General features: G+C 45.9%; 1 protein-coding gene across 4 annotated transcripts in view; it reads right to left on the bottom strand.

Annotated features, from left to right (window-relative positions):
• AXIN2 (axin 2) overlaps positions 1–14795 on the bottom strand; it is a 49603-nt gene that overhangs the window by 13875 nt on the left and 20933 nt on the right. For all 4 annotated transcript variants that reach the window (XR_013598788.1, XM_078654306.1, XM_078654305.1 and 1 more), the window contains 3 exons: positions 10495–10635; positions 4541–4643; positions 1377–1517 (listed from right to left, as the gene is read on the bottom strand). Coding sequence is in view for 3 of the 4 variants with exons in the window: in XM_078654306.1 (XP_078510432.1) it covers positions 1377–1517; positions 4541–4643; positions 10495–10635 (385 nt within the window). In the remaining variant the exon portion in view is untranslated. The remainder of the gene's footprint in view (positions 1–1376; positions 1518–4540; positions 4644–10494; positions 10636–14795) is intronic.

The following is a 14795-nucleotide window of genomic DNA, read 5'->3' on the forward strand; positions in this document are numbered from 1 at the left end:
GAATTACATCAGCACCCTCTTTGTATTCAATGAAGAAGCTCATTGAAATAACCATCAGCATTTACCGCAACATCTCTATGAATTCATAGACCAGGCCATCAGAACAGCCAGAGATAACTAACATTCCATTACAAGGAAATTTCAATCATCATCAATCTTGTCGAGCTGGATCAGAAAATTACAGACAGGAGCCTATCATGCGCTCAGTGCATCAAAGTAAAATGGGAAGCACAAGTTGAGATCATGCATCTCCGATGACACCACAGGGTTGACCCTTGTCCACACCACGGTAAACATCGTTTACAACGATGTTTTCACAACGCGGTACCTTTACACCGCGGCTGTGACAACGCAAGTCGTTACCACGACTTGCGCTGGAGGGCGCTCAAGGTCTAAAAATAGTTAATTTACTATCCTAACACCTTCCCTAGGGTCCACGGGGACTGGTGTTAGAATAGTAAATTAAACTATTCGAAATCCGCGCCCCCCCAACGCAAGTCGTGGTAACGACTTGCGTTGTCACGGCCGCGTTGTAAAGGTATGCGTTGTGACGGTACGCGTTGTACCGTCATATATCCCCACACCACACGTCAGTCCATAAGCAGCCTTCTGCAGAGGGTGGGAAAGGGGTGTAAACTACAGAAACTAAAGTGAGTTCCTACGGCTATTAGCTTTCTGTTCCTGCTGATGCCTTAATAATCCTAGGAGACCAGGCGTAGTGAAAAGCAGTGCCTTGGGTTCCAAAGGTCATGCAATAAATACCAACTACTCACCCTGGCTATCACCAAGAGATGTCTAGAGGCACAAAGGGGTGGAAAAAAGGCGGGAAACAGAATACCAGGATCCACCTTTCATGTGAAAAACTGAGTAACAGGAACACCAGGAGAAACTATAAGCATCTAAGGCTTCTAAGAATCATTCAACCTAGGCTAAATACGGAAAGCATACCTATTGGCTCATGTGAAACAGGATCAGCATGAAACACATCAGCACCGCCACAAAACAATGGACAGAGATACATGCATTGTTCCTCATTTACCATCAACTCGAAGAACTGGTCTACTTCTGACGCATGCACAACTTGGGAACTGGGTGATCAATGTCTGGCCCGCCATCAATACCAACAGGTACAGGGAAAGAACACTGCAGCATGCCATCAAAGTGAATCCAAGTGCACAAGCAAAGGCAGTGGGCCACCAACAACCTGGAACCAGAAGCTCAGAGGGCTACATCAAATCCACTAGCAGGAATATGTCAACCGTTCACTGACGACCAGAAAATTGGGGGCGAGAGAAACTGCAGCGCACGTTCAAAACTCAATTAACACCTGACAATGCTCTAGACTGAACATAGCCATGTCGAGTTAACCATCCTACCTCTTTGATCTGCTGCAAGCGCTCCTCAAGGCAGTCCATCGTCTCTTTCTCCTGCTTCAGTCGCTCAAGGCGGGAGATGAGCTCTGCAGCAAAGGCGGCCGGTTCCACAGGGGTCATCTCCTTGGGCAGGCGACTGGTCCTCTACGCGGAAGGGAGACACAAGAGAGGGGCCATGCATTAATGGTACAACTGAGAGAGCAGAGGAAGAAGCAAACACATGAGTCGGAGCCTCCGCGACTAAGCGAGCCAAGCCAGCGCGTAACAGATGAAGCGGAGAGAGCACAGCCAGACATGGCCAGCACCAGGTTTTTATCCTCCGCGTCCTGTGGCCTCATGGAGCGACATCCTCCCTGCCGGCACTCGCCTTCGGCGGGAGCAGTTGGTCGCACTCCGTGCAGCGCCACTTGTTCCCTCTGTAGTACAACCAGCCCATCAGTAGCTTACTCTGAAGTCGAGGATCTTCAAAGACTGTTGTCAGACATCAAAAAAAAAACTCCAGAGGTGGGTAGGGAGGGTGACTAACTCAAGGAATAAAAAAAGGCGCCTATAAACAGTAAGGAGCTTGAAAATTAAAAAAAAAATAAGGCTGGGGAAAGAAAAAGAAGTCAAACAGCTCTAGATCAGAGAAGAAGTGGTAATTTATTTTCTGGCTACACACAGGGCACCTTTGAGGTAGTGTTGTCTCTTTGTCCTAGATCTTCCGCCTACCCTTCCGCGCTATCTCTTTGTACCAAGAAAAAAAATGAAAAAAGCTGCTGCGGGCTGTAGTGATACACTGCTGAGCCAGGCTGCCTGCAGCAGAGCTATCAAGGGGAAAAGGGAGCATTTCCAAATCGAGAATGGAATATGAAAGGGGGGCAGCGAAACATCTTGGTATGAGGTGGCAGATTTGCCCACCACGTCGGTGCCTGCCCCCTCCAGCCACACACCTCACACCACAACTTCCACAAGAGTGTGAAAAGCACAAGCTGCCACTGGTTGGCCATGGCACATCGGACAGGCGAGGCTGGGCCTGCTTCCCGCTCTCTGGCAACCGCTTGGCTCCAGAAGTGATGCGGAGGGGAGAGAACAGCGAGGACGGGCGCCCGGCAGGAAGCCGTCAGCCGAACACAGGCCGGCTCTATTCAGAGAATGATCAAAGCACCAGCCGAGGGAGAAAGTCGATTTCCACGCCCCGGGACAAAATAATGTAATTTACAAGCCGGGTCTATAGAACATTCATTAAAAGAAGGAGGGGGATGAGAACAAGAAAGGGGGGAGACGAGCAGGCGGGAAATGTTATCCAACACTCCTGGTTGCTCAGGACAACTGTGGTCAGGGTGGGCCGCGCTGGACAAGGGAGTGCGTGGAGTCGGGGCCTCGTTACAGTCATTAATTAGGAACTCAAGTACGCACATTTTAGGGTCACACGAAAACACCACTTCCCCACACAGCCAAGATGGCAAAGGGCCACAGTTTCACCCCTTCCACTCCTTCAGTTTAAAGAGCCGCACTGAACACTGCCTCCGAAATCACGAGTCACTGTGGCCAATGGGTTAGCGGTGCATTTTTACAATAGAACCTAGTACTGCCATCTTGTGATTTGTGGAAACCTCACGTCACCCCATTAGTGCATTAACTGGCTTTCACAGCAGCTTTTCAGTGATTACATGTTGTGTGCGTGAGAACTGTGTGTTTGGTCTTCAATGCCGGGACACTCTTAAGTAGCCGTGTGCTTTAAAAGTCTCCGATTGACTAATTACCCAGAATAAAATGACTGCTTTCAAAACAAGAGTTATTTTAATCTAAAAAAACGGGATGGTAGTGTGAAGGAGAGACTTGGTTTAGATTGTGTTCCCCACGACGTAGCCCCGGGAGCCGGGATCCCGTGGAATTTCGTGGCCTCTGCACATTTCCTGCATCAATCATTTTATTTGGTGACTTGGTGACCAGGTGGCCAGCACCCACTTTCCCTACGTGCCAAGTATCTATCTACTTCCAAGTATCTTAGGGGGTGGGGGAAGTGCCGCCAGTAAGGGGGAAAACCCACAAAAATCAAGGGACCTACCTTCCCAAGCAGCATCCAGAAAATGAAAGTGATTCTTTATACCGAAGCACTCAAAAATATCTTATGCAACAAGGGTTAGTAGAAGCGCCTGGTCACCATCATCCACCAACCTAACAGCAACACGCTTGGGGCCAAGGGTTCGCTATCAGCAGAATTACGGTTGTCAGGTGTTAGGCTACCGCTGCCACTACATTTCAACGTTAAATAAATCACCTATGTTGATTACAAAATTAAGTAACCTGATTGGGGGCGGTGGGTAAGACACAATAGTTCACTGCACGCATAAAATGCACACTTTAAAGGTGTTCTTGCACGGTCTTGTGCTGCCTCTATTCCAGTAATGTCAGAGAGCATATTTTATCACAAAATGAAGGCAACTACAGACTAGGTTACTTTGCCTTTCATTGGTACTTCTCCCCTTGATTTCCAGGTCTTTTTGAGTAACATTAATTGTCTCGGCTACTGGATAGCTGAAATATTCCAGAGCTGTCTTCACAACAGTTTCCAAACTTTTGGAATTTTGTTGCGAATCAGTATTCCCAGTGGGGATAGGAATTGGAGTAATGACAACCCCAGATCAGGGATTGATTGCCAAACAGCGACCATTCCCCAATCAGTTGTTACTGATTAAAAAAACTGCCTCAAAATAGGAACTTGTGCATCACCTTTTGAAACCCCACAGTAACCCACGGCTACTTTTAAAACCAATAAAACACAACAGATCACTTCTAAGGCAGTAATGGAAGAAAGCAAAGAAACCACTGTGAATGTGGGGTCTACATACTGGTATACTTAGATGTACTATGCTGTTTTGCCTGAAAATGCATTGCTTTGCCCCTGAAAAGGTAAGCATAAGTGTCTGGAAAATGGGTAAATCCTTCCTCCTGAAGTTCAGCGAAAGGCATTGCCACACCAGTATCAACATTTTGCACTCATTTTAATTGTTACATGATAATGGTAAGGGCAGATATGACCATAGAAATCTAAGGAACTCTTTACAGATCCTTTGTAGACTCTGCATCAGCATAACAGACTTAAAACAGAAACAATTACAGTTGCACCCAGACCGATATGACTTTTAGATTTAGCAATCCCCAACCACGAGTTTTCGACTTACTGGAAAATGAGGTAGAGACACTTGGCCGTTGGCCTTCACACTGCGCTGCATTGCTCGTTGGATGTGTTTCCGGCTGCCGAGTCGATGAGGTGGCATTTCATCTCTGAAACATTAAAGAAACAGTATGTCAGGCCAAACTTTACCGAATTCCATTCAATAAGTGGCTCCACCTCACAGTTATCCTTATTTTAGTGGCTGTCCAACCAGTTACTCTACACAGTTCCTGAATCATCCAAAGTATTGTGTGCTAAAACCTGCTGCTGGATGCTTGGGATTTTAGAGGGTGAAAGTGCCGCTTTGGAGGAACAGGAGATGGATTAGGAATTAACTCATGACTAGGGTTAAATACCACTCCCTAACCAACAGACCACATCTCCATCCTTGGATGACTCGCTCACCGGCCACCCAATGGCCAGGTAAACCTACCCAAAAGATGGATATTTCTGCAAAAATTAAGTCCATCCTCACCAAAATGGTTGAAAACAGCCATTGACACTACGATCATATCCAGTAATATAGTGTTAGAATTAGAACAACAAAGTCTTCCTTAGTCCTTCACAATCCCTTTGGGGTGACAAGCAAGAAAAGGCTGTGGATGATGTATTGTAAGTGTAAAAATCAGAAGGGTGGGTGAGAGAACCTGCAAAGCTGTCCTTGGCTTGGAATGATTTGTCCTATTAGCCTTACACAGAGTAATACCCCATGGCACTTAACCAAGTTCTTTAGGTCAAGTCGATCTTCAGCACTGAGACCTAATGGATTTTCATTTATTTTCTGACAAACCTATATGGATCAAACTAGAGCTGAATATGAACCCTGGCAGGCCTACAGAAGAATTGGCCTGATCTTCCGTTTACCAAACGGGAACACAAAAGTGTACCAATTTAATGGAAAGCTGATGAGGGGCCAGCTGTCCAACTCAGAACTAGCGATCTACATGATAGATTCCTCCCCTTCTGCAAGGAAAGTTAAGTATCTTAAACATTGTTTGCAAATACTAACTTGACGGTCCAAAAAGTACGAGTATCAGCTACTGCAAGGCTATGACATCATACTATGCAGTAGTAGAGACGTCGATGCAACCTTATTACCTTTGATGCCAACATTTGCTTCCACTTTGAGGGGTGCAGGCTTTCTGGCTACGTGAGAAAAGGTTTGTAGAGCACAGCTCCTGTGCCAAGAGAAGAAGGATGAAACCTGTAAGTCCACCACACTGGGACACTGAACATGGGCTTTCCATAAACAATGTGATGCATTTTGGGATCCACAGACATGGTTTGTTACAATCAACTCGGCTAACGTGACTAGGTGAAATGTTACACTGGTAGAAGAGGGCAACACTTCAACCACCATAGAGGGCAAGGCTCCTTGGATGGATTTATTTTTCCCCACTTAAAAAGCCCTATAATAAACCCAACTGATGGGTGACCAATTCAGTTCCTGTTGAGTTAACTCCACACCAGTTTTGTGAGGTTACCCATGAGAAACGCACATATCGTTACTCAAAACAATACCTATTTTACACGATCATGGACGACCTGACCAGGACCCAGCACCCGGGATCTATGTTAGAAATCCATAGCATACACCATATGCAGAAAGTAGCTTTAAAACATCCAATGTCCTGCGCAGGCAAATCGTCGATTGTAATCAACAAACAGACGAAAATATCAGGCAGAACATTAAATAGCTTGTCAAGCAAGCTAGCCTGTGCGGAAACTACACCCCTCACATCAAACATAAGTTATTCCAATTACAACACGTTGCGACGGGGGTCAGCCCGCAATTTCCCAGCACCCTCTCGGCTTCTTTCTGTAGTGCACGTCTGTGAAGCTAGGAGAAAAGATAAACACACGAGCAAGGAGCTGCCGCACAAACGAGGCGCCCACAGATGACGCGCCTCATCAGACGAGAGCCGTCTGGCGCGCGGCCCACACGTTACTGGGCGCACTGGGGTGAACTCAGCTGCCACTGCAGCCGAGCCAATTACCTCGGCCTTTTGACTCAGGCAGGGCCCGGCCCTACCTGCGTGAAGTTGCACGCGGCTTTGAAGCATCAGACGCCCGCGCGCGCGCAGCCACTCCCGGCCTAATTTGGCAGCGGGTCTATAAGCGCGCGCCGCTCGCTCTGATCTCGCCAACATCAAAAGCGTGGTTTGTGAGATAAGGTAATGTTTGAAGTTCACTCAGCGCGGTCCCCTGGGCCCCAGCTAAATCCATAAATAAGACGCACAAGAGGGGGCCCGAGTTAAAATCAACCCTCCCTCCATCCCGCCTTTATCAAGAAACGGGGATGCAGCTTGCACGCAGTTTTATGGACATTAGAAAGATCCAAAAATCAAATTGATCTCTAGAGGGGGGCTGAAGGTCTTTTATGTTTTTTGGCAACTGCAGTGCTGTGGCCACGGGAAGGGCCCTGCAGTGATTCTACTTTATGCGGTTGCAGTTTGCGTCTCATAAGAGCAAAGGGTTTAAAACTATCCTGGAGAACAACACACATCTTGCGGTTCCACATCTCTGGGAGATAGATGTGTGTACCTAGAGACAGGTCACCCTTGCATTATTTAAAACAAGCATCTAGGACAATGCAGAGGGCGCTACTGGCCTTGCCTGCACAACAGTCCCTTAGCAATATATTCCAAAATAGTAGCGTATTTAATGTTTGTATTTTGAAAGAGTTCGCCTAGGATAGTCAACAAAAAAGTCAATCTTCAACTTATAGCCAATGCCATACCCTACACCTCCTAACTATTCATTAAGATAAGCTGCTTAAACTATGGGTTCACCTGTTTCATGAGGCCGGTGGAGCGCGACTCGGAATTACACCAGGCGTGGAGGGAGCAGACCCCTTTTGCTACAGATGGGTCTGCTCTTGGTTTCTCATGTGAGGGAGCCTCGTGCCCTTAAATCCTTCCCAATCCCAACCACGCATAGCAGCATGCCTCTATGACGTTTGGGGGTCAGCCCTGTTGTCCCTGAAAAGGTTTCTTAACCTAATGGACTTTGTTTTACATAGGAGTGATAATCAAAACACAGTGTAACTTGATTACACTCCTACAGTCTGTTCAAACAGACCACAAAAAATGGGGCGGCTGTCTGATGTCTACTGGACAAAGGATATGATGCCAAGGTTAGTGTTTCAACTATTACACATTGGGATACATGTGAACCAGACAGTAGGGCCTACTGTTATTTAAAAAAAAAGACGGGCTAATTTGTTCCTGGCCAATTCTTATGTAAGATGTTATCTACTTAATAAAGCTTATTAAACATAAAAAAGACTGGCTACCTTACAGATTGTGCAGCAATGGAGTAACCTGGACTGATGTACATATGTCAAATCTACACCCTGGGGGGGGGGGGGATTTCCCAAATCAATCCCCCTGACTAGCAGTTGTACTTGTGTTGCGGAGAACAACCTTAGGGTGATGAACACAAGTGACCCACCGTGGACTCCCCTGGAAGTCTACCTTTCAGAAATGCAGGTATGCATGCAGTAATCCCCCGGGATCTTGGTATGAGCTAAAACAAAATACAAGTCTGTAGTCCTGGTGGCTTATCTTCACGTTCATTTATAGGGGCATGTGCTGAAAACGTTGCAGCAGGACCCTAGAGTCCTCTTAAAGGGGAGGAACCTTTATCTCCATCATAGCATCGACGGCGAGGTGCAGCCATCGGTACCATGGAAGTACTGTGGGAGTAAGCACTCCAGAGGGTTAGAGCAGCCACACATTTTTGTAGATTGCAATTTTGGGGATTTTGGGCACCACTCTCTATACCTTTTGTGCCGGACTAAATAAAATGTTGAAGTAGTAAGCTACCCTATCCAACAGCAATTCCTTAAGGAGAAAACCACAAACTGCAAACAGCTTGCCGCTCAAAAAACATCTCTCAGCTTATCAGCCAGGCTTTCACACGATTCCCACCACTGGCGTAGCCTTTTGTGAACACGCCCATACAAACCACTAGGTCCCTTTCTTTCTGTGCTTTAAGAAATCTACCACTGACTGGTTACAGGGACTTTCAAGGCAGTCTGCTACTCCCTTGTCTAGTGTAATTTCCCCCCCCCCCCGAACTAACAATAACATGAAAATGATTTGGTTAAGCCTCCCATGCACTGCACTTCAAGTTTTCGAAGGATGCACTCAACCGCCACAGGCCGCCATTGGTCAGGCTGCGAAGAGGGCTCCTAATCCTGGGCCTGCAAATCCGAAGTGACCCCAAAGTGGCCCAGAAATGACTAACCCCCGCAAATGTGCTGTTGACACATGATCACTTGGGAGTCGGGCCAGCCAGGGCCCGAGTATGAGTCAGCCGGCTTTCAAGCAGGGCCAATACTGTCCAATAAACTGTGTGCGCTTGGGACAGGCAGAACACTTTCTTCCGCCACGGTATCAGTTCGAAAAAACGCACATGTGCCGGCCAAACATCTGCATTCTCTATTTATTCTTCTGCTAGAGTCTGTGGGTTTGCTGGAATGAAAAGCCGTGCCTTTGATCTGAATTAGGATCTGAACATCGTGCAACAACTTCAGTTGCCTCAAGAGAGGAGGGAAATCGTTTGAACCTCCGCGTGTTATGCAACTTCATGAAAAAGTACAGAGAAAAGAAATGGCCCATCCCCTGCAAGGCCTAGTTAATGGACACGTTTTTGGGTTTGGAAGTATGAATTTCTGGCATTCCTACATTTTGCAATATCCGTCATCTGGTCTCAGTTTCGTTGCCAGCGGGCTGACATCCAGACGCAAACCAACACATGATACAAGATGGCGGCCGCCACAAGAGGCCGTCATCCATAGGGGGCAACGTAGAGTCTGCCGGGTTCCATAGCAAGTTACCAACATAAAGAGCAGACAAGTGGAAAAGCCCGAATCACGTTAATTAAACCAAATGTGGCAACATGGCTGATAATAATTACTTCCTGTACATCCCCTCGCACCGAACACCTCGCCCTTCGACGTTCAAAGAAAATGTCTTTTGCAAGACTTGTAGTTCCCCCCCCCCACCTTGCCACTCCCACCCCTCCAAATTAGGATTTTCTGGAGCGTCTTCAGACACAATCTTAGGCCAAGACAGCAGGAGTGGTATTGTGAGCGTATCACACACTACACCAGAGGCACCCTAATGCTTTTGATATGACAATACATACCAGTGGCGCCCTAAATCGTGAGATACGACATGGAACATGTGATAGGCTAACGCCTTTTAAAGATGTCTTTGAGCGAGAGGCACATCTTAAGTGTTCCGTTGGGAGATTTCACGCTTTTGCTTGGACCCTCAGAGCCTTAAACTGTTATTCTTAAGTAAAATATTGAACATATAGATCTTGTGCTGTCTGTTTAGGGCCACATTCTTTGATAAAAGGCTACAGCTCAGTGTCATGCCCGTTACTTTACTGTTTCCCCCCACTCACCTCGCTACCAACATTCTAAGTGCTACATAAACATCCTTATATTCCTGCTAACCAGGACCCAGCTCAGTAGGTCTTCAGAGTCGTGTCTCAGTGTGAATACGTTAGTGCCAGCAGAAGGGAACAGATGTATAAGCGTGCCCATCTAAGGGAAATCAAATGACTGGTGCACCCATTGAAGACAGCTGGTTGCAGCCAAAATGAAAACTCACTCGAGTCATTTTTTTTTACCTAGGTTTGAGAAGGCTGGGGTTCTTGAAGGCCCAGAGCTGACAAAGGTGGATAGGACTGCGGGAAAGATAATTAGCATTTAGGGCGGTGCTGTTGATCTATGACCAACCCTTTGGGTTTTCACAGCCATGAGCCCAACAAACAGTCTTCCCATTTCCTGATGAGCCAGTCCATTTCTAAACTAAAAGGCTTACTTGAGAAAGGTATATGGTTGAGAACGGTATAAAAAAACACATATTGACATGTGAGGCGTGGGGGTGGGCCACCCTCACTGGAGGATGCGGCACTTAGCAGGAATGAGGGGTCAATACTTACACACTGCTGTCCGTCATGGACATGGAGTCATCCGTCATGGCATCACTGGAGATCTCGCTGTCGTTTGCGCTTGTGGCTGGTGCAAAGACATGGCCAGAGTTCACATGGTATGGATTCACAGGGTCATTCCTTTTGAAGGACCTTGAAGGAAGGAGGAGAACACGTCAGAAAACCACATTCCACTGAAGCTTCCCTGGGAGGCAAAACACAACTCAAAAAAGTTAAATAACAGAAAGGCCCCACTGAAGCTTCCCTGGGAGGCAAAACAGAACTCAACAAAGTTAAATAACAGAGAGGCCGCTTACTGGTCCCCATTCGGATGGCCTCCCTGCAGCCCTCGCTTCCCCCAGCGTCTCTATCCAAACCTCTCAATAGCTAGAGAGTCACAAAATGGCCACCTCTTGCTTGATGTCTTTTGCTGTGCACTCCCATGACCTCAAACCCCTTATCTCAATGTCACATCGAACCCACTTATTACCTCGATGTGTCTCCTCAAACGCCCAAACTGGCAGGAACTGACATCACAACAGCAAATCTGTCCATTGGAAGTCAAGTCATGGTCGATGGGGCGGTCATGTCAATGAGGCGGTCAGCCACTGTAGGGTGGCTGAGGCCATGACGTACTATCGCAGGTTACATTTCATCAACTTTTCAGATTATACCACAACAGGGTTTCTGAATGTGGTGTCACAGGGGGAGGCCCCCCATATGTACATCCACAATACCCCTGTGATGCAATGGCAGATGCTAGGCTTGGTTGTGGAATTTAAACAGCCCTCAAACTGTCCAAAACTAATCAAGCTGTAAAGATTAAAGTACTGTGATTGGTTTCGCTGCTTCCCTGTTCCTCTGTCAGGAGAGAAAGGATAGTAAATAAGTGAGGAGCAGGCTGATCCCTGGCGGGGCACCAATCGTAAACGCCTTCCCCCGAAAATCTACAGTGGCAATTTACATTTTTGACATAAGAATCCCAAAGTAACCAGATTGTCTTACTAGCAACTAATGTCTTAATGACTGGTCTGCATCTCTTGTAACTCTGATAGGAACCCACTAAGGCTATGATCATGTTACGTCATTGACTCCATAAAAACAGTTTATCACCATGTGCTGACCTGATTCATCTCCAATCAAAAAACAGAAGAAAAATACAAGGACAGCCTCAAATATGAGGGAGATAAGATGGGTAACAGGGAGTGGCAGTGAAAAGCTGGGTACCCTAATAGGGTAATTGAGGAGGGCACAAGATGAGCGGACGTGCCCAGTCCTTTGTAAGTGTATACCAACGATTTCGTGTAATTGAGTGTGGTTGTGGGTTGTGAAACACTAACACCTAACACTGGTTTCCTTATGGATCTGAGGGGCTGTGAATTTCTCAGTATCAAGGCAGTACGTAAATTTTTTTAAGCGAACACTTAATTTATTGGGAGAAAGCAGCAGTGCCTAGCTACATAAAATGGGCGCGGGCCACGCCTTGCCTGCCCATTCCTATTTATGGGCATATTTTGCCCAGGGAGGTTCGTTGGGGGCAGGCACATTACACATAATATATTACGAGAGTGAACGGGGACCCCTCCCTTTCATATCACTAGCCCCGCCCCATCCTCGCAGCTGCCCGGTGGCCACATGGCATGTGTAAACTGGTAAGAAGGCCCAGCATGTGAAAGGGCGAGATTTTGATCGATATCTTATATCTATTGATCCAAACCTCGATCTGGTCGACTGAACCTTTATTGCCTGTCTTGGAAGGAAACAGTACACCTATCTGCAAATTAGTTCACCCAAGAAAGGACTCTACTCTCAAAGATCACGGACAACTTCTAGGTTTCAAAAGTTTATTGTAAAGATATAATGAGCTGCAAATACAAGCATCTCAGAATGAGATTCACGAGATACACAGGTCCAATTACATACATGTGCTCTCGAAAAGTCCTCAGACGAGCAACAGAAATCACTAACACAAGTTCTAAAAATAGCAAAGCTATCAGCATAGACGCATATCTCTCCTTCATTTAGGTTGGAGGAAAACAAACACAGGTTAGGCGTCCCTACCCTGTTCTAGATGGTATCCCTACTTAACCAAATCCCAACCTAACAAAGGTGTCAGCAATGAATGACCCCCAAGGGAAGTCACCCACTCTAAGTCTCTTGGTGAAAACCTAAAGTTCTCCAGTCATGACCCCTCACTGCCTACCCATCCGCTCTCTAAAGGGTCCTCAGGTCTCTGCTCTAACTCCACCCAGGGGTGCTGTCCCTAATACAAAACAGTCAACAACATTTGAGACGCCCCTTGCGAAACGCCTCTCACGTGGTGCAACTTCAGGCTTTTTCCATGATGCTTTGTATTGGGCCTCAGACGTTAGAGTTGACCTTGCTTCTCAGTCTCTTCTCCGGCCCGCTGATACCCCTTAAACATTCCAGAACCCTCCTCCATGTCTGGGCCGTCTACTGAACAGACCTCTATTCATTCACTTATAATTGGATCCCCCCTTTCCTGTTGCAGACAGATATCTGCCGCCAAGAACCCAACTCTCATAGACTTCTAAAAAGGCTTGCAACATTTCTCAGCCCAGACATGTACGTGTAAATCAATGCTAAAACATTTCAGGCCTACAATATTTCACATTATGATTATAGCATTCAATTTCTTCATTTAATTAAAGCATGTTAAAACTCTTATTCTATTATTTAGAAAACATTACTCTAAATCATGGCCCATTAATGCAATGACCAAAAACGTTAAACAATCTGTGTCGTGAAAAGAAACACCTTCCCTTTTAGCTCCAGCTCTGGCCCTGAGGCCTACCACGTTCTGCGTTTTACCACAGACCATCTTATATGTTAACAGCTACACGACATAGATTCAAAATAATCACGTCTAATAAAATCATATAATGTCACACATTTCTGTATTAGTTCCACTTCTACTTAAATCTCTATATTAGCTATACATTTAGAATATAATTTCAGATACTATTAGCACTCATGGCATTTCTCATCATGACTTGTGCTTACTATAGGTAAGTGTGATGTACTCATACATTTATATCAGTTTGCGCTCTCTCAGTTCCCCCCTTTGATGACCTCTCGGGGTCATCACTAACATTTAAACTGCAGTTATTGCTGGCATTCTCTGCGCTTCTAGAGCTCTCAGGCTCCTGTACTGATTATCTTGTATGGCAGCCAATCTCTGCAACTGTTCTCTTTGGGCCCTTTCTGACCTTCTTGCTCTGTACCATTTGAATACCCTCACCAATCCCCACAATATTATCCCACAGATCAATATTATGATGATAGGCTTTAGGATATACCAAATAAAGCTTTTGCCTAAGGTGGAAAACCACCCTCCAACTGTACTCATTCCGTGGCCCACCTTTTCCCAGACATTTTCTCTACTCAAGTCTTCGATCTCTTTGTGTATATTAGTTATGTTCTTAATAACTTTCTCAAGGGGTTTTGAAAGGTCTGGAATGTAAGTGCAACATTCCTGAACCTTCAAAGCCTTACAGACTCCGCCCTCTTTTGCTAATAAGACATCTAATGCAAGCCGATTTTGAAGAACCATAGCCCTTATCGATTGCATCTCTCCTTCTACCAGCATTAAGGACTGAGCAGTGCTGGCAGACAACCTGTCGACAACTGTTGCCAGTCGTCTAATTTTAACATCATTAAGGATTATTCCCAAAAGAGGGAACATAGCTCCAAAGACATCTCCAACCATTTCTGCATCGCCTAAATCTCTCCTTCCCCTCGATGATGTCTGGCCCTCAATGATCAATAAGTCTTGTGCATGATATATTTTGGGGAAGACAATTGCCAAGTAACATGATCCATACCAGTTGTCAGGTAGTCTCACGTAAGCATTTCTTCCACATACAAAATACACATTTGGAATCACTTGCATTCCCTTCAGGAAATCCTTAGTGTAGTACTCTAAATTAAAGGCATGTTCACAGTCAACTTCACCCACGTATACATTTTCATAATACGTTTTGGCTCGGTGAAGACATAACTTTCCTTTCTGCGCTTTATCTAAAGCTATTGGACCACTACTACCCTTTCTCTTATGTGACTTCTCTTCCTCGGTCCAATCTAATTTCCCTTGTCCTGATTTTTTCAAAATCTTTTGTCTCCTGTAACGATCATCCACCTGCCCTATGAACTTTTTCTCGACTTCTGACACCTTGCATGTCAGATTATTTCTACGGGCATGTGAAGTATCTAAGGTAATCCAAGGAATGAAGAACTTGGCCAATCTGTCTTCACTCTTCCAGTAATCCCATTTATTCATCTGCTTATAATTC

Source organism: Lissotriton helveticus, chromosome 7 (genome assembly GCF_964261635.1).
Source record: "Lissotriton helveticus chromosome 7, aLisHel1.1, whole genome shotgun sequence".
NCBI classification, from domain to species: domain Eukaryota; kingdom Metazoa; phylum Chordata; class Amphibia; order Caudata; family Salamandridae; genus Lissotriton; species Lissotriton helveticus.